Source organism: Mobula birostris, chromosome 1 (genome assembly GCF_030028105.1).
Source record: "Mobula birostris isolate sMobBir1 chromosome 1, sMobBir1.hap1, whole genome shotgun sequence".
Classification (NCBI taxonomy): domain Eukaryota; kingdom Metazoa; phylum Chordata; class Chondrichthyes; order Myliobatiformes; family Myliobatidae; genus Mobula; species Mobula birostris.
Genome location: NC_092370.1, coordinates 253219270 through 253238615, shown reverse-complemented (window position 1 = coordinate 253238615; position 19346 = coordinate 253219270). Strand labels below are relative to the sequence as shown.

Below are 19346 nucleotides of genomic sequence, written 5' to 3'. Positions count from 1 at the left end.
TCCTTGACCCCTTCTTAAATAGTGAAGTGACATTTGCAATCTTCCACTCCTCCGGAACCATGCCAGAATCTGTCGACTTTTGAAAGATCATCGCTCATGTCTCCGCAATCTCCACAGCTACTTCCTTCAGAACACGAGGGTACATTCCAACTGGTCCTTCCGATCCTATATCACCTCTTTCTAAAGATTTAGTATCATTTCTTACCAATAAAGCCACGCCTCAACAGTAATGACACCAAACAACACACATAAAATGCTAGAGAAACTCAGCAGGTCAGGCAGAATCTTGGAGGGAGAAGAACAGTCATCAGGACTTCTGTTTATGATTACAGTTTTGCCTTCAATACCATAATTCCAAGCAAACTCATCTCCAAACTCTTAAACCTGGGACTCAACACTTCACTTTGCAATTGGATCTTTGATGAGTTTGGATAGGATGATTGGCACATAGATGACAGAAAAATCGAGGGGCATTTAGGAGGGAAAGGTTAGATGGATCTTCAAGTAGGTTATAAGGTCCTGTAGTGTTCTATGATTGTGTGGAAGGCCAAGCAGCAGTCGATGAACAACACCCTGACACACAAGCTCCTATGCTCCATCGCAGTGGAAGAGCCAGAGAAATCACATCTGCTATTGACCCGTTGTGATAGTAGGCAAACGAGAGTGGATCCATTTGATCAAGGTCTCAATGTATTCTCAGATAACCTTTTTCACTCTGTTGTACCACCTGGGAATTGAATACCATTCTGTCCCAGTAATGTCCAATATCCTTTGTTTATTAATGACAATTTCTTTGATGCCCTCTTGACTGACCTATAGTTCCGGTGGTCCAACCAGTGGTGGGAGCAGAGTATAGCCACAACGTTCCTCACAGGTCTATGACACTTGTTTAAAAGGAGAACTTCGTGAACATTCAGCTCATTTCGGCGGCCCAAACAATAGCAGGAACCAATCACAGCAAATTAAATAAAAGTACAGAAGGGACAAGTGGAGTGGCCATTGTTGGGAATAGGCCAGTGGTGAGAGTAGGAGTGACATTCTTTGGCTCTGGGTAAGCTTCTGTTAAGGTTCAATTTCTTCCTCTTTCTGTACCGAGTGTAGTAAATGACCATTGTGCTCTTCATGCTGGATGTTGGGATTCCTAGCGTTTCCCAGGGAACTACATCTGCATGAAGTGCTTCGAGCTGGAGCTCCTTGAAGACCGGTTTAGGGATCTGAAGCAACAGCTGGATGACCTTTGGCTTGTACGGGAGATTGAGGAGATAATCAATCACAGTTACAGGGAAGTAGTCACTCCTAATTTGCAGGAGGTGAATAGCTGGATGACCATCAGGAGAAATGTGAAATAGACAGTTAGTGCAGAGCACCCCTGTGGCTATTCCCCTCAATAACAAGTATACCGTTTCGGCTACCGTTGTGGGGGATGACCTCTCAGAGAATACTAAGGAGACCAGGTTACTGGCACTGAGCATGGGTCCATGGTACAAAAGGGAAAGAGGGAGCAGAGGGGAGCAGTAGTGATTCAGATGGGACTCAGTTGTCACCCCAGCAGCAGACAGGAGATTCTGCGGATGTGAACACGACACCTGGATGGTATGTTGCCTCCCAGGAGCCACGGTCAGGAACATCTCAGATTGCATCCACGACATTTTGGAGAGGGAGGGACAGCACCCAGATGTCTTGGTACATATCTGTACCCAAGACATAAGAAGGAAAAACAAAGAGGTCCTGAAGCTAGAATTTACAGAGCTAGGCAGAAAGCTGAGAAGCAGAACCTCATGGGTAATAATTTCTGGATTGCTTCATGCCACATGCCAGTGAGGGTAGAAACAGGATAATTCGGCAGATAGATGCGTGGCTGAGAAGCTGGTGCAGTGGACAAGATTTCATGTTCTTGAATCAGTGGGATCTCTTCCAAGGGAGGTATCACTTGTAGAAAAGTGACAGGTTTCACCTGAACCCGAGGGGGACCAATATTCTCAAAGGCAAGTTTGCTAGGGCTGTTGAGGAGGGTTTAAATTAATTTAGCAGGGGGGTGGGAACCGGAGTGGAGGGACTCAGGATTAGGATGGATGGTAAAAAGCAAAGATAGCGTGCAGTCAGACTGTCAGGAAGGGCAGGCAGATGGTAGGACAAAATTACAGTCAGCAGGATGAGTATCAGTGCATTGGAGATGCAGAATCAAAAAGTATAGCAAATACAACACTCAAAGTGTTATATCTCAATGCACAGAGTACAAGAAATAAGGTGGATGATCTTATTGCACTATTACTGATTGTCAAGCATGATGCTGTGGCCATCACTGAATCATGGCTGAAGGATGGTTGTAGTTGGGAGCTGAATGTCCAAGGTTATGCAGTGTAACAGAAGGATAGGAAGGTTGGCAGAGGCGGTGACGTGGTTCTGCTGGTGAAGAATGGCATCATATCAGTAGAAAGATGCGACATAGGATGAGAAGATGTTCAATTCTTGTGGGTTCAGTTAAGGAACTGCAAGGGTAAAAGGATCCTGATGACAGTTATATATACACACCTCCCAAAAGTAGCTTGGATGGGGACCACAGATGACAATGGGAAACAGAAAAGACGAGTCAAAAGGGCAATGTTATGATAGTCATAGGAGATTTTAACATGCAGGTCGATTGGGAAAACAGGTTGATAATGGATCTCAAGACAGTGAGTTTGTTGAATGCCTAGGAGATGGCTTTTTAGAGCAGTTTGTCATTGAGCATACTAGGAGATCAGCTATACTGGACTGGGTGTATTGTAATGAAGCAGAGGCGACTAGAGAGCTGAAGGTAAAAGAACCCTTAGGAACCAGTGATCACAATATGATTGAGTTCAACTTGAAATTTGATAGGGAGAACGTAAAGTCTGACATAGCAGTATTTCAGTGGAGTAAAGGAAATTAGTGGTATGAGAGAGGAGTTGACCAAAGTAAATTGGAATGGTTTGCAGTATATGGGAAGTCAGGGTGAGCACAATTATCCCTGATGACTACACCTGTAAAAAGTGCATCCAGCTGCAGCTCCTGACAAACTGAGTTAGGGAACTGAAGCTGGAGCTGGATGAACTTCAGATCATTCCTGAGGCAAAGGCAGAGGCAGAAATAGACAGGAGTTTCAGGGAGATAGTCACTCCTAAAAGTCAGGAGACAGGTAGCTAGGTGACTGTCAGGAGAGGGAAGGGGAATAGACAGAATGAGTAGAGCACCCCTGTGGCCATTCCCATCAATAATAAGTATACCATTTTGGATACTGTTGGTGGGGACAACCTACCAGGGACAAGTTGCAGTGGTTGCATCTCTGGCACCGACACTGGACCCTCAGCTCAGGAGGGAAGGAGGGAAAAGAGAAGAGCAGTAGTGACAGGGGATTCGATAGTTAGGGGGACAGATAACAGGTTCTGTGGGAGAGATCGAGAATCCTGGATGATCTGTTGCCTCCCTGATGCCAGGGTCCGCAATATCTCGGATCGAGTTCTCAGTATTCTCAAGAGGGAGGGTGAGCAGCCAGATGTCGTGGTCCATGTAGGGACCAATGACATGGATAGGAAGAAGCAGAAGGTCCTACAAAGAGAGTTTAGGGAGTTAGGTGCAAAGTTGAAGGACAGGACCTCCAGGGTTGCAATCTCAGGATTGCTACCCGTGCCACGTGCTAGTGAGGCTAGAAATAGGAAGATAATGCAGCTAAATACGTGGCTAAGGAGTTGTGCAGGATGGAGGGCTTCATGTTTCTGGACAATTGGGCCTTGTTCCAGGGAAGGTGGGACCTGTTCCGACGGGACGGGTTGCACCTGAACTGGAGGAAGACTAACATCCTTGCGGGAAGGTTTGCTAGTGCTGCTCCGGGGGGTTTAAACTAGATTTGCAGGGTGAGGGGAACCAGAGTGTTAGAGCAGATAGTGAGGTGGAGGGGGATCAAGGTCATGCTAGAACTGCAAGTATAGTGCATGGAGTAAGGCCAGATCTAACATATAAAGAGGCTTTGAGGAAAGAGAAGCAGAATAAAGGCTGTAAAGGTAGTAAGGTAGAAGGGCTAAAGTGCATGTACCTCAATGCAAGAAGCATCAGGAACAAAGGTGATGAACTGAGAGCTTGGATACATACATGGAATTATGATGTAGTGACCATTACAGAGACTTGGCTGGCACCAGGGCAGGAATGGATTCTCAAAATTCCTGGATTTCAGTGCTTTAAAAGGGATAAAGGGGGGGAAGGGGAGGAGGGGTGGCATTACTGGTCAGAGATACTATTACAGCTACAGAAAGGGTGGGTAATGTAGCAGGATCCTCTTTTGAGTCAATATGGGTGGAAGTCAGGAACAGGATGGGAGCAGTTACTCTATTGGGAGTATTCTATAGGCCCCCTGGTAGCAGCAGAGATACCGAGGAGCAGATTGGGAGGCAGATTTTGGAAAGGTGCAAAAATAACAGGGTTGTTATCATGGGTGACTTTAACTTCCCTAATATTGATTGGCACCTGATTAATTCCAATGGTTTAGATGGGGCAGAGTTTGTTAAGTGTGTCCAGGACGGATTCTTGTTACAGTATGTTGACAGGCTGACTAGGGGGAATGCCATACCAGATCTAGTATTAGGTAACGATTCCGGGTCAGGTCACAGATCTGTCAGTGGGTGAACATCTGGGGGACAATGACCACCGCTCCCTGGCCTTTAGCATTATCATGGAAAAGGACAGAATCAGAGAGGACAGGAAAAATTTTAATTGGGGAAGGGAAAATTATGAGGCTATCAGGCTAGAACTTGCGGGTGTGAATTGGGATGATGTTTTTGCAGGGAAAAACATGTGGTTGATGTTTAGGGATCTCTTGCTGGATGTTAGGGAAAAATTTGTCCCAGTGAGGAAGATAAAGAATGGTAGGGCGAAGGAACCATGGCTGACAAGTGAGGTGGAAAATCTAGTCAGGTGGAAGAAAGCAACATACATGAGGTTTAGGAAGCAAGGATCAGATGGGTCTATTGAGGAATATAGGGAAGCAAGAAAGGTGCTTAAAAAGAGGCTGAGGAGAGCAAACAGAAGACATGAGAAGGCCTTGGCGAGTAGGGTAAAGGAAAACCCCAAGTCATTCTTCAATTATGTGAAGAACAAAAGGATGACAGGAGTGAAGGTAGGACCGATGAGAGATAAAGGTGGGAAGATGTGCCTGGAGGCTGTGGAAGTGAGCGAGGTCCTCAATGAATACTTCTCTCTGGTATTCACCAATGAGTAGGAACTTGATGACGGTGAGGACAATATGAGTGAGGTTGATGTTATAGAGCATGTTGATATTAAGAGAAAGGGGGTGTTGGAGTTGTTACAATACATTAGGACGGATAAGTCCCTGGGGCCTGATGGAATATTCCCCAGGCTGCTCCACGAGGCGAGGGAAGAGATTGCTGAGCCTCTGGCTAGGATCTTTATGTCCTCGTTATCCACGGGAATGGTACCGGAAAATTGGAGGAAGGCGAATGTTGTTCCCTTGTTAAAAAAAGGTAGTAGGGATAGTCCAGGTAATTATAGACCAGTGAGCCTTACGTCTGTGGTGGGAAAGCTGTTGGAAAAGATTCTTAGAGATAGGATCTATGGGCATTTTGAGAATGATGGTCTGATCAGGGAAAGTCAACATGGCTTTGTGAAGGGCAGATCATGTCTAACAAGACTGATAGAGTTCTTTGAGGAGGTGACCAGGCATATAGATGAGGGCAGTGCAGTGGATGTGATCTACAAGGATTTTAGTAAGGCATTTGACAGGGTGCCACTCAGTAGGCTTATTCAGAAAGTTAGAAGGCATGGGATCCAGGGAAGTTTGGCCAGGTGGATTCAGAATTGGCTTGCCTGCACAAGCCAGAGGTTGGTGGTGGAGGGAGTACATTCAGATTGGAGGGTTGTGACTCGTGGTGTCCCACAAGGATCTGTTCTGGGACCTCTACTTTTCGTGATTTTTATTAATGACCTGGATGTGGGGGTAGAAGGGTGGGTTGGCAAGTTTGCAGATGACACAAAGGTTGGTGGTGTTGTATATAGTGTAGAGGATTGTCAAATATTGCAGAGAGACATTGGTAGGATGCAGAAGTGGGCTGAGAAGTGGCAGACGGAGTTCAACCCCGAGAAGTGTGAGGTGGTACACTTTGGAAGGACAAACTCCAAGGCAGAGTACAAAGTAAATGGCAGGATACTTGGTAGTGTGGAGGAGCAGAGGGATCTGGGGGTACATGTTCACAGGTAGATAGGGTAGTTAAGAAAGCTTATGGGGTGTTAGCTTTCATAAGTCGAGGGATAGCGTTTAAGAGTCGCGATGTAATGATGCAGCTCTATAAAACTCTGGTTAGGCCACACTTGGAGTACTGTGTCCAGTTCTGGTCGCCTCACTATAGGAAGGATGTGGAAGCATTGGAAAGGGTACAGAGGAGATTTACCAGGATGCTACCTGGTTTAGACAGTATGCATTATGATCAGAGATTAAGGGAGCTAGGGCTTTACTGTCTGGAGAGAAGGAGGATGAGAGGAGACATGATAGAGGTGTACAATATATTAAGCAGAATAGATAGAGTGGACAGCCAGCACCTCTTCTCCAGGGCACCACTGCTCAATACAAGAGGATATGGCTTTAAGGTAAGGGGTGGGATGTTCAAGGGGGATACTCGAGGAAGGTTTTTTACTCAGAGAAAGGTTGGTGCGTGGAATGCACTGCCTGAGTCAGTGGTGGAGGCAGATACACTAGTGAAGTTTAAGAGACTACTGGATAGGTATATGGAGGAATTTAAGTTGGGGGCTTATATGGGAGGCAGGGTTTAAGGGTCGTCACAACATTGTGGGCCAAAGGGCCTTTACTGTGCTGTACTGTTCTATGTTCTATGAGGTACCGGCAGGAGTAACAGCACAGTAGCAAAGGCATGAATTTATGGAAAAATGAGGAAGGTGCAGAACTGATACATTCCAAAAAAAAGAAATACTCAAAAGTACAAATATGCAAAAATTAGTGGGTAGTCAGAGGACTGGGAAGCTTTTAAAACCCTGTAGGGAGCAACTAACAGAATCCTTAGGAGGGAAAAGATGAATTACGAAAGCAAGCTAGCAAACAATATCAAAGTGAAAAATAAAAGAGATGAGAGTGGATATTGAACTGCTAGAAAATGAGACCGGAAATAAGGAGATGTCAGTTGAACTAAATGAGTATTTTTCATCAGTCTTCACTGTGGAAAATAATAGCAGTGGCCCAGATGTTGAAGAGTGTGAGGAAAGAGAAGTGAGTGCAGTTACTATTACAAGGAAGAAGTTGCTCAAAAAGCTGAAAGACCCAAGGATACACAAGTCACCGGACCAGATGAACCGTACCGTAGGGTTCTGAAAGAGGTAGCAGTAGAGATTGTGGAGGCATGAGTAATGATCTTTCACTTTCAGGCGCAGGCAGTGCCGGTGCGGGAGCAAGGAGTGCTCGAGGTCGACGGACGACTGGAGATCGGAGGATCGGAGGATCAGCCGTTGTAGGTAGGCCGAGGAAGATCGGGACTACCTGGTATTACCTGAGGAGGAAGGTAAAACTGCGCAGGCACGGGTGATGTCAGCGGCGAGCGCGGAGTTTAAAAAGAGGCCCACTTTCAGGCGCAGGCAGCATCGGTGCGGGAGCAAGGAGTGCTCGAGGTCGACGGACGACTGGAGATTGGAGGATCAGCCGTTGTAGGTAAGCCGAGGAAGATCCGGACTACCTAGGCATTACCTGAGGAGGAAGGTAAAACTGCGCAGGCGCGGGTGACATCAGCGGCGAGCGCGGAGTTTAAAAAGAGGCCCACTTTCAGGTGCGGACAGCAGAGTGCTGGGCTTTGCTCAGTGGGCTTCAGCGTAAGGGGGTCTTCGGTGAAAGGTAATCAGTGAGCCTGAGTACGTGCTTGCTGAGGAAAAAAGGGAAGGTCGGTAGGTACTTTTTCATTTATTCTGATTAATCTGGGATCAGGTAATAGGGGAGATAGTTAGAGCAGCGGTGTGCTCTGTATGCAGTATGCGGGAGGTCAGGGTCAACGCAGTTGTCCCTGATGACCACACCTGCAGAAGGTGCACCCAGCTGCAGCTCCTATCAGAGCGAGTTAGGGAATTGGAGCTGGAACTGGATGAACCACGGATCATTCGGGAGGCAGAGACAGAGATAGATAAGAGTTATCGGGAGGTAGTCACACCGAAAAGACGGGAGGTAGGCAACTGGGTGACTGTCAGGGGATGGAGGGGGAGCAGGCAGAGAGTGCAGAGCACCCCTGTGGCCATTCCCATCAACAATAAGTATACCGTTTTGGATACTGTTGGTGGGGATGACCAACCAGGAACAAGTTGCAGTGGTCCTGTCTCTGGCACTGAGGTTGGACCCTCGACTCAGAAAGGGAAGAGGGAAAAGAGGACAGCGGTAGTGATAGGGGATTCTATAGTCAGGGGGGCAGATAGGAGATTTTGTGGGGGAGATCGGGTGTCTCGGATGGTATGTTGCCTCCCTGGTGCCGGGGTCTGGGACATCTCAGATCGGGTGCAGGTTATTCTCGAGAGGGAGGGCAAGAATCCAGATGTTGTGGTCCATGTAGGGACCAACGACGTGGGTAGGAAGAGTGAGGGGTCCCGCGTAGTGAATTCAGGGAGTTAGGTGCGAAGCTGAAGGGCAGTACCTCCAGGGTAACAATCTCAGGATTGCTACCTGTGCCACGTGCGAGTGAGGCGAGGAACAGAAGGATTATACAGATCAATACGTGGCTGAGAGGATGGTGCAGGAGGGAGGGCTTCAGGTTTTTAGATAATTGGGCTTTGTTCCAGGGAAGGTGGGATCTGTCCCGATGGGACGGTTTACACCTGAACTGGAGGGGTACTAACATTCTTGCAGGAAAGTTTGCTAGTGCTGCTTGGGGGGGTTTAAACTAAATTTGCAGGGTGCAGGGATCCAGAATGTGAGAGAGGATAGCGAGATGAAGTATAAAGGGAAGGTGGGGACTACACGGTTCCGGAATATTAAGTGTGAAGTAGAGAAAGGTGAGGCGGAACGAGTGATAAGGAGGATACATGTGCAGAGGGATGGTCTGACGGAGCATGGAGTTAAATGTGCAGAAAGAGTAAGTAAATTTAAGAAGGACAACAAAATTCAAGGGGTGTATAGCCCGGTGAGAGTTCGGGGAGCTGGGTTATGCACAATAGGCAGCGATTTAAACAGAGAGAGGAGAAATGGGTTAAAAATTCTATATCTGAATGCACGAAGTGTCAGAAATAAGGCGGATGAGCTTGAAGCTCAGGTGCGAATGGGTAACTATGATATTGTTGGGATAACGGAGACATGGCTGCAGGGGGATCAGACCTGGGAATTGAATGTACAAGGGTATATGTGCTATCGAAGGGACAGAAAGGTGGGCAGAGGGGGTGGGGTGGCCCTGTTGGTGAGGAATGAGATTCAGTCCCTTGCAAGGGGGGACATAGAATCAGGAAAAGTGGAGTCAGTGTGGATAGAACTGAGGAACAGTAAGGGCAAAAAGACCCTAATAGGTGTTATCTACAGGCCCCCAAATAGTAGCATGGATATTGGGTGCAAGTTGAATAGGGAGTTAACAATGGCATGCGGCAAAGGAAATCTCATAGTAGTTATGGAGGATTTCAACATGCAGGTGAACTGGGAAAATCAGGTTGGTACTGGACCCCAGGATAGGGAGTTTGTAGAGTGCCTACGGGATGCATTTTTGGAGCAGCTTGTACGAGAGCCGACCAGGGATAAGGCTATTCTGGATTTAGTATTGTGCAATGAACAGGATTTGATAAGTGATCTTGAAGTAAAGGAGCCATTAGGAGGTAGTGACCATAATATGGTAAGTTTTTATCTGCAAGTTGAGAGGGATAAGGGCAGATCAGAAGTGTCAGTATTGCAGTTGAACAAAGGAGACTATGGAGCCATGAGGGAGGAGCTGGCCAAAGTTGACTGGTCAGATATCCTAGCAGAAGAGACAGGGGAACAGCAATGGCAGGTATTCCACCATAGAAACCATAGAAACTACAGCACAGAAACAGGCCTTTTGGGCCTTCTTGGCTGTGCCGAACCATTTTCTGCCTAGTCCCACTGACCTGCACATGAACCATATCCCTCCATACACCTCCCATCCATGTATCTGTCCAATTTATTCTTAAATGTTAAAAAAGAACCCGCATTTACCACCTCGTCTGGCAGCTCATTCCATACTCCCACCACTCTCTGTGTGAAGAAGCCCCCGCTAATATTCCCTTTAAACTTTTCCCTCCTCACCCTTAACCCATGTCCTCTGGTTTTTTTCTCCCCTTGCCTCAGTGGAAAAAGCCTGCTTGCATTCACTCTATCTATACCCATCATAATTTTATATACCTCTGTCAAATCTCCCCTCATTCTTCTACGCTCCAGGGAATAAAGTCCTAACCTATTCAACCTTTCTCTGTAACTGAGTTTCTCAAGTCCCGGCAACATCCTTGTAAACCTTCTCTGCACTCTTTCAACCTTATTAATATCCTTCCTGTAATTTGGTGACCAAAACTGAACACAATACTCCAGATTCGGCCTCACCAATGCCTTATACAACCTCATCGTAACATTCCAGCTCTTATACTTGGGAATAATGCACAAGGTGCAAAATCAGTTCATCCCCCGGAGAAGGAAGGATTCAAAGGGGAGAAAGTGGCCACAGTGGTTGACAAAGGAAGTCAGAGATAGCATAGCATTAAAAAAGAAGTATAACAGAGCTAAGGTGAGTGGGAAGACGGATGATTGGAAAATTTTTAAGGAGCAACAGAACTTAACTAAAAAGGCAATACGGGGAGAAAAAATGAGGTATGAACGCAAGCTAGCTAGGAATATACAGGAGGATAGCAAAAGTTTTTTTAGGTATGTGAAGAGAAGGAAGATAGTTAAGAACAATGTTGGGCCCTTGAAGAATGAATTGGGAGAAATTGTTATGGGAATCAAGAGAAATGGCAGACGAATTTAATAAGTACTTTGGATCTGTCTTCACTAGGGAAGACACAAGCAATCTCCCAGATGTATGGATGGGCCAAGGACATAGGGTAATAGAGGAACTGAAACAGATTGACATTAGGAAGGAAATGGTGATGAGTAGACTGATGGGACTGAAGGCTAACAAATCCCCAGGTCCAGGTGGTCTGCATCCTAGGGTATTAAAGGTAGCGGCTCTGGAAATTGCGGATGCATTGGTGATCATTTTCCAATGTTCCTTAGATTCAGGATCAGTTCCTCAGGATTGGCGAATGGCTAATGTTATCCCACTTTTTAAGAAAGGAGGGAGGGAGAAAACAGAGAACTATCGCCTTGTTAGCCTAACATCAGTAGTGGAGAAGATGCTAGAGTCCATTATTAAAGATGAAATAGTGGCATATCTTGATAGCAGTGATAGGATTGGGCCGAGCCAGCATGGATTTACCAAGGGCAAATCATGCTTGACTAATCTATTGGAGTTTTTCGAGGATGTAACCAGGAAGATAGACGCAGGAGATCCAGTGGATGTGGTGTACCTTGACTTTCAGAAGGCATTTGATAAGGTACCACATAGGAGATTGGTGGGTAAAATCAGAGCTCATGGCATTGGGGGAAGGATATTGACATGGATAGAAAACTGGTTGGCAGATAGAAAGCAAAGGGTAGCAGTGAATGGGTGTTTCTCGGAATGGCAGGTGGTGACTAGTAGGGTGCCACAGGGCTCGGTATTGGGACCACAGCTGTTTACGATTTACGTCAATGATTTAGAGGAAGGCATTGTGAATAACATCAGCAAGTTTGCTGATGATACTAAGCTGGGTGGCAGTGTGACATGTGATGAGGATGTTAGGAGAATTCAAGGTGACTTGGATAGGCTGGGTGAGTGGGCAGAAACTTGGCAGATGGCGTTTAATGTGAATAAGTGTGAGGTTATTCACTTTGGTAGCAAGAACAGGAAAGCAGATTATTATCTGAACGGTGTGGAGTTAGGTAGGGGTGAAATACAAAGAGATCTAGGAGTACTTGTTCATCAGTCTCTGAAGGTGAATGAGCAAGTGCAGCAGGCAGTGAAGAAGGCTAAGGAATGTTGGCCTTTATTACAAAGGGAATTGAGTACAAGAGCAAGGAAATCCTTTTGCATTTGTACAGGGCCCTGGTGAGACCACACCTGGAGTATTGTGTACAGTTTTGGTCTCCAGGGTTAAGGAAGGACATCCTGGCTGTGGAGGAGGTGCAGCGTAGGTTCACTAGGTTAATTCCTGGGATGTCCGGACTGTCTTACGCAGGGGTGAGAGAGACTGGGCTTGCACACGCTGGAATTAAGGAGATTGAGGGGGGATCTGATTGAGACATATAAGATTATTAAGGGATTGGACAAGATAGAGGCAGGAAATATGTTCCAGATGCTGGGAGAGTCTACTACCAGAGGGCATGGTTTAAGAATAAGGGGTAGGTCATTTAGGACAGAGTTGAGGAGGAACTTCTTCTCCCAGAGAGTTGTGGAGGTGTGGAACGCGCTGCCTCAGAAGGCAGTGGAGGCCAATTCTCTGGATGCTTTCAAGAAGGAGCTAGATAGGGTATCTTATGGATAGGGGAATCAAGGGTTATGGGGACAAGGCAGGAACTGGGTATTGATAGTAGATGATCAGCCATGATCTTAGAATGGTGGTGAAGGCTTGAAGGGCCGAATGGTCTACTTCTGCACCTATTGTCTAAAAATCATTGGACTCTGGCATGGTGCCAGATGACTGGAAAATTGCAAATGTCACTCCACTCTTTAAGAAAGGAGGAATGTAGCAGAAAGGAAATTATAGACCAGTTAGCCTGACCTCAGTGGTTGGAAGATGTTGAAGTCAATTGTTAAGGATGAGGTTATGGAGTAGTTGGTGACACAGGAAAAGACAGGACAAAGTCAGCATGGTTTCCTTAAGGGAAAATCTTGCCTGACAAACATGCTGGAATTCTTTGAGGAGATTACAAGTAGCATAGATAAAGGGGATGCAGTGGATATTGTATATTTGGACTTTCAGAAGGCATTTGACAAGGTGCCACAGATGAAGCTGCTTACCAACCTATGAGCCCTTGGTATTACAGGAAATTTAATGACATGGTTAGAGCATGGGCTGGTTGGTAGGAAGCAGCAAGTGGGAATAGAAGGATTCTTGTGGGTGTCAGTGACTAGTGGTGTCCCGCAGGGGTCAGTGTTGGGACCACTTCTTTTTATGCTGTATATCAATGATTTAGATGATGGAATAGATGGCTTTGTTGGCAAGTTTGCAAATGATATGAAGATTGATGGAGGGGCCTGCGGTGTTGAGGAAACAGATAGGCTACAGAAGGACTTAAGACAGATTAGGAGAAAGGGCAAGGAAGTGACAAATGAAATACTATTTTGGAAGATGCATGGTCATGCACTTTGGTAGAAGAAATAAGTGTGAAGATTACTTTCTGAATGGGGAGAAAATCCAAAAATCTGAGATGCAAAGGGGCTTGGGAGTCTTTGTGCAGAACACCCTAAAAGTTAACTCACAGGTTGAGTCAGTGGTGAGGAAGGTAAATGCAATGTTAGCATTCATTTCAAGAAGTTTAAAATACAAACAGAGACATGATGCTCAGATTTTATAAGGCACTGATGAGTGAGTATTGTGAACAGTTTTGGCCTCTTCATCTCAGAGAAGATGTAGGGGCTGGCACTGGAGAGAGTCAGAGGAGGTTCACAAGGATGACTCCAGGAATGAAAAGGTTATCATACAAGCAACATTTTATAGCTCTGGTTCTGTTCTCATTGAAATTTAGAAGGATGACAGGGGATCTCATTGAAACCTTCCAAATGTTGAAAGGCCGAGACAGAGTAAATGTGGAAAGGATGTTTCCCACGGTGGGGGAGTCTAGCACAAGAGGGTACAACCTCAGGATAGAGAGGCACCCATTTAAAACAGAGATGAGGAGAATTTTTTTTAGCCAGAGGGTGGAGAATTTGTGGAATTGGTTACCACAGGCAGCTGTGGAGGCCAGGTAATTGGGTATATTTAAAGGCAAAGACAGATAGGTTCTTGATTGGACACAGGTCAAAGGTTACAAGGAGAAGACCAGGGAGTGGAGCTGAGGAGGGGACGAAAGGATCAGCCATGATTGAATGGCGGAGCAGATTCGATGGGCCAAATGGCTTAATTTTGGTCCCATGTCTTATGGTCTTATGATCTACAATCTTACACTATTTCCAGAGACTTTCTAGATTTTTGAAGACACATGAAAAATAATTGTTTAATTTCTCCTTCCATATAACGGAACGCTATTTTTCTCATTTGCTGAATTACGAAAATTTTCCACCCTTGTCAACAATACAAGTCTTTTTCTCTACAAGAAAGCCACAATTAAACTAGAAAGAGTGCAGAAATTATTTACCAGATTGTTGCTAGGATGTGGGGTCCTGAATTTGCTGCAGTGGAGATTTTATCTTTTTCTCTTTTTATGGCTAATCCACTGGTGCACCTCCTTGAGGAGGAGGGGTAGAAAACGCCATCTATCCTTATTCCACCCAGCAAACAAGAAGACACTTTATCCACGTAAGCACGAGGAAGAGTCAAAATGTGGTCGAAAAGTTAAAGAGCCAAAGAAGTTACTGATGGGGAGCAGTGAGAGATGGTTTATCCAGACGGGGCACCACTTCTGTTGAGTCTGACCTCTATGTACGGGCAAATTCTGTTCAATGTGACTACTATGTATGTGCAGCATGGTAGAAAGTGGTTAGTTTAGTGCTTTACAGAGTTCAATCTGACCACTGTGTATGGGCAGGTCCTGTTGAATGTGACCACTATGTTTGGGTTGCACAGTAGCATATGACCAGAATCAGAATTCAGATTCCTCCGGTTGCTCCGGTTTCCTCTCATATTCCAACGACGTATGGGTCAGAGTTAGTGAGTTGTGGACGTGCTTTGTTCGTGCCGGAAGCATGGTGACACTTGCGGACTGTCCCCAGAACATCCCTTGCTGATTTGATGCTAATGATACATTTCACCGTTTGCTTCAATGTTCATGTGATAAATAAAGCTAATCTTATCTCTGTATGAGTCAAAGACAGAGTGCTATTGTCTATGTGTTCATGTTCCTTTGAACTCAGTTGACTGCCCTGCGTGGAATTAAGCGCTATTTTCCACTTGTCTATATGCTTTAAAGTTGGCTCCCAGCTTTCTGCATTTGCTATGCCAGACCCTGATAGCACTGATTTGAATGGTAGAGAGAAGGCATGTTCAAATTATTCCAAAATCTCAGTACCCCTGACTTCGAAGACTGTTTTCTTCATGTATGAAGTGTAGGAATCTAAACCTACACTGTCTAAATAGCAAGGTGCCCAACAGAAGTCCTTTAAAGCCTCAGAATGCATGAAGACATCTTAATGTTCTTTACAGGTGCATGAACAAACAATATCTGACTCTAAACTACACTTGTGCCCTAGAATTTGATGGTAAAAGATTTGGACACAAAAAGACAAACAATAAATTAGAAACAACAGAAAATATGCAGATGCTGGAAATCCAAGCACCACACACAAAATACTGGAGGAACTCAGCAGGCCAAGCAGCATCTATGAAAAAAAGTACAGTTGATGTTTCAGGTTGAGACCCTTCGGCAGGACTGGAGAAAAAGAAACAAGGAGTGGATTTAAAAGGGGAGAGAGAAACACAAGGTGATAGGCGAAACCAGGAGGGGGAGGGATGAAGTAAAGACCTGGGAAATTGGTTGACAAAAGAGATACAGGGCTGGAGACAGGGGAAGCCGATAGGAGGGAACAGAGGAAGGCCAGGCCATGGAAGAAAGAAGAGGGGAGAGGAGCACCAGTGGAGGTGATGGGCAGGCAAGGAGATAAGGTGAGAGAGGGAAAAGGGGATGGGAAGGGGGCATTATCGGAAGTTCGACAATTCGATGTTCATGCCATCAAGTTGGAGGCTACTCAGACAGAATATAAGATGTTGTTCCTCTAACCTGAGTGTGGTCTCATTGCGACAGTAGAGGAGGCCATGGATTGACTTATCAGAATGGGAATGGGAAGTGGAATTAAATAAATTTGGAACTGAAAAAATACACAATTTGGACTGGTAAGCCTGGAGAAGATTCCAGAAATGTGGAGAATAAAGATTACGGAGAGATTTGAAAATAAGGATGATTTTAAAATTAAGCCAGATAAGGGCAGGTAATGGTGATTATACAACACCCCACAAGCAACAAGACTTACCTCTGGAGGTCGGAAAAAGACTGGATTCCTCCACTCCAGGAATAAAGAACGCAATGACTCACTTGACCCCAGCTGAGCATCTGTTCAAACAATACAAACCGACATTGTTCCTTTTACCAAGATGCATTATCATACATTTCCTAACACTGTTACTACCCCTCCACCTATCGTCATATCATCCAACACACATCAAAGTTGCTGGTGAACGCAGCAGGCCAGGCAGCATCTCTAGGAAGAGGTACAGTCCACGTTTCGGGCCGAGACCCTTCGTCAGGACTAACTGAAGGAAGAGTTAGTAAGAGATTTGAAAGTGGGAGGGGGAGGGGGAGGTCCAAAATGATAGGAGAAGACAGGAGGGGGAGGGATGGAGCCAAGAGCTGGACAGGTGATTGGCAAAGGGGATATGAGAAGATCATGGGACAGGAGGCCCAGGGAGAAAGACAAAGGGCAGGGGGGAACCCAGAGGATGGGCAAGGGGTATAGACAAAGGGGGGAAACTTCACTGCGGAAGACACTAGCAGTATGGGGAGGGGGAGTGTGGATGAATGGAAGTAGAGAGGAACAAATGAGGGAGAGGGAGAGAAAGAGATAGATAGATCTCTCAAAAGCAGAGGTGGAGGAGTATGCCTCATGATCAAATATTCTTGATGCACAAATATATCAGTGCTGTCCCAATACTGCTCACCAGATTAGGAATAGCTAACAGTTAAATGTTGTCCATTTTACCTACTGCGGGAGATTTCTGGGATCATTTTGGTAGCGATATACATTCCACCTCAGGCCAATGGTGGACTGACGGTAGACTTGCTCTAGAGAGAACTTCAGTGTCTGGTACTTTATCAGCCATCTGATGCCTAATACTCTGCGAAGACAAGTCATGTGGAAATGGTTGAGCTGTCTTACACGCCTTCAATACACAGTCCATGTTTCACAGGCATACAAGAGGGTAGTGAGTACCACGGCTCTGTAGACCTTCAGTTTTATTGTTGGGCTGATTTCTCGACGTTCCCATACCGTGGAGTGCAGTCTACCAAAAGCAGGGCTTGCCTTTGCTTTTCTGCCATTAACTTCTGTATCAATCGTCACTGCTCGGGAGAGGGTGATGCCAAGTAAGTAAACTGGTCCACTGCCTGTAGTTTCTGTCCTTTGATTGTGATTTTGGGTTCTGTGTACGGTGCATGAGGAGCAGTCTGGTGCATGACTTCAGTCTTTTTGATGTTGATGGTGAGTCCAAAGTTGTCACCAGCCATGGAGAATTTGTCCATATTGACTTGCGTCTCTGGCTCCAAGCCAGCATACAGGGCGCAGTCATCAGCAAAGAGGAAGTCTCTCAGAACAGTCTCCTTCACTTTGGTAATAGCTTTAAGTCTCCTCAGGTTGAAGAGCTTCCCATCCACTCTGGACTTGAGGCTGATTCCAGCATCACTATCCTGGAAGGCATCATTCAGCATGGCAGTAAACATCATGCTGAACAGTGTGGGTGCGAGCACACAGCCCTGTTTGACACCACTGGTGACTGGAAACGCCTTAGAGGATTCTCCACCGTCCAGCACTCTGGCCATCATGCCATCATGGAACTGGCGTACCATCTGAATGAATTTGGTGGGGCAGCCGAACTTTGACATGATCCTCTACAGGCCTTGTCGGCAGACAGTGTCGAAGGCTTTCGTGAGGTCAACAAAAGTTGTGTAGAGTTTGCAATTCTGCTCCTGGCACTTCTCCTGAAGTTGGCGCGCGGCAAAAATCATGTCAATAGTCCCACGACCTTTGCGAAAGCCACACTGTGACTGCAGCACCAGTAGTGAGGATCAAGAAGGTATGGACAAGAGAAGCACAGGAGCATCTACAGGACTGCTTTGAATCAGTGGACCTGACTGTATTCAGGGATTCATCTTCCAACATGGATGAGTATGTTGCAATTGTTATCGACTTCATTAAAACCTGTGTGAATGAGTGTGTGCCTACAAAGACTTACTATACATTCCCAAACCAAAAGCCGCGGATGAACCAGGAGATATGTCATCCGCTGAAGGCTAGGTCTGTGGCATTCAAGTCTGGCGACCCAGGTCTGTGCCAGAAAATCAGATATGATTTGTGGAGGGCTATTTCAAGAGCAAAGAGACAATTTTGAATGAGGTTGGAGGCGACATTGGATGCATGACAACTCTGGCAGGGTTTGCAAGACATTACTTCCTACAAAGCGAAACCCAATAGCATGAATGGCAGCAATGCTTCACAACCAGATGAACTCCACATTTTCTATGCCCGCTTTGAAAGGGAGAATATAACTACAGCTGTGAAGATCCCTGCCACAACTGATCTCTGTCTCAGAGGCCAATGTTAGGCTGTCTTTAAAATGAGAGAACAGGTGGAAGGTCCCAATGGAGTGCCTGGTAAGGCCCTGAAAACCTGTGCCAACCAACCGGTGGAAGTATTCAAGGACATTTTCAACCTCTCACTGCTACGGGTGGAAGTTCCCACTTGCTTCAAAAGGCAGGAATTATACCAGTGCCGAAGAAGAATAATCTGAGCTGCATTAATGGCTATCGCCCGGTAGCACTCACATCTAAAGTGATGAAATGCTTCGAGAGGTTGGTCATGACTAGTCTGAACTCCTGCCTCAGCAAGGACCTGGACCCACTGCAATTTGCCTCTTGTCACAATAGGTCAACGGCAGATGCAATCTCAATTGCTCTTCACACGGCCTTAGACTACCTGGACAACACAAACACCTACGTCAGGATGCTGTTCACTGACTATAGTTCAGCATTTAACACCATCATTCCCACGGTCTTAACTGAGAAGTTACAGAACCTGGGCCTCTGTATCTCCCTCTGCAATTAGATCCTCGACTTCCTAATCAGAAGACCACAATCTGTACGGATTGGTAATAATATCGCCTCCTCGTTGACAATCAACACTGGAGCACCTCAGTAGTGTGTGCTTAGCCCACTGCTCTACTCTCTGTGTGGCTAGGCATAGTTCAAATACCATCTATAAACTTGCTGATTGTTGGTAGAATCTCAGATGGAGATGAGAAGATGTACAGGAGCGAGATACGCCAACTAGTGGAGTGGTGTCGCAGCAACCACCTTGCAGTCAACATCAGTAAGACGAAAGAGCTGATTGTGGACTTCAGGA

The 19346-nt window shown here is 45.9% G+C and overlaps 1 protein-coding gene across 8 annotated transcripts in view; it reads right to left on the bottom strand.

The window, feature by feature from the left end:
* mlh3 (mutL homolog 3 (E. coli)) overlaps positions 1-19346 on the bottom strand; it is a 122762-nt gene that overhangs the window by 90773 nt on the left and 12643 nt on the right. For all 8 annotated transcript variants that reach the window (XM_072274817.1, XM_072274819.1, XM_072274820.1 and 5 more), the window contains exon 3: positions 16206-16285. In XM_072274817.1, the coding sequence (XP_072130918.1) occupies positions 16206-16285 (80 nt within the window). The remainder of the gene's footprint in view (positions 1-16205; positions 16286-19346) is intronic.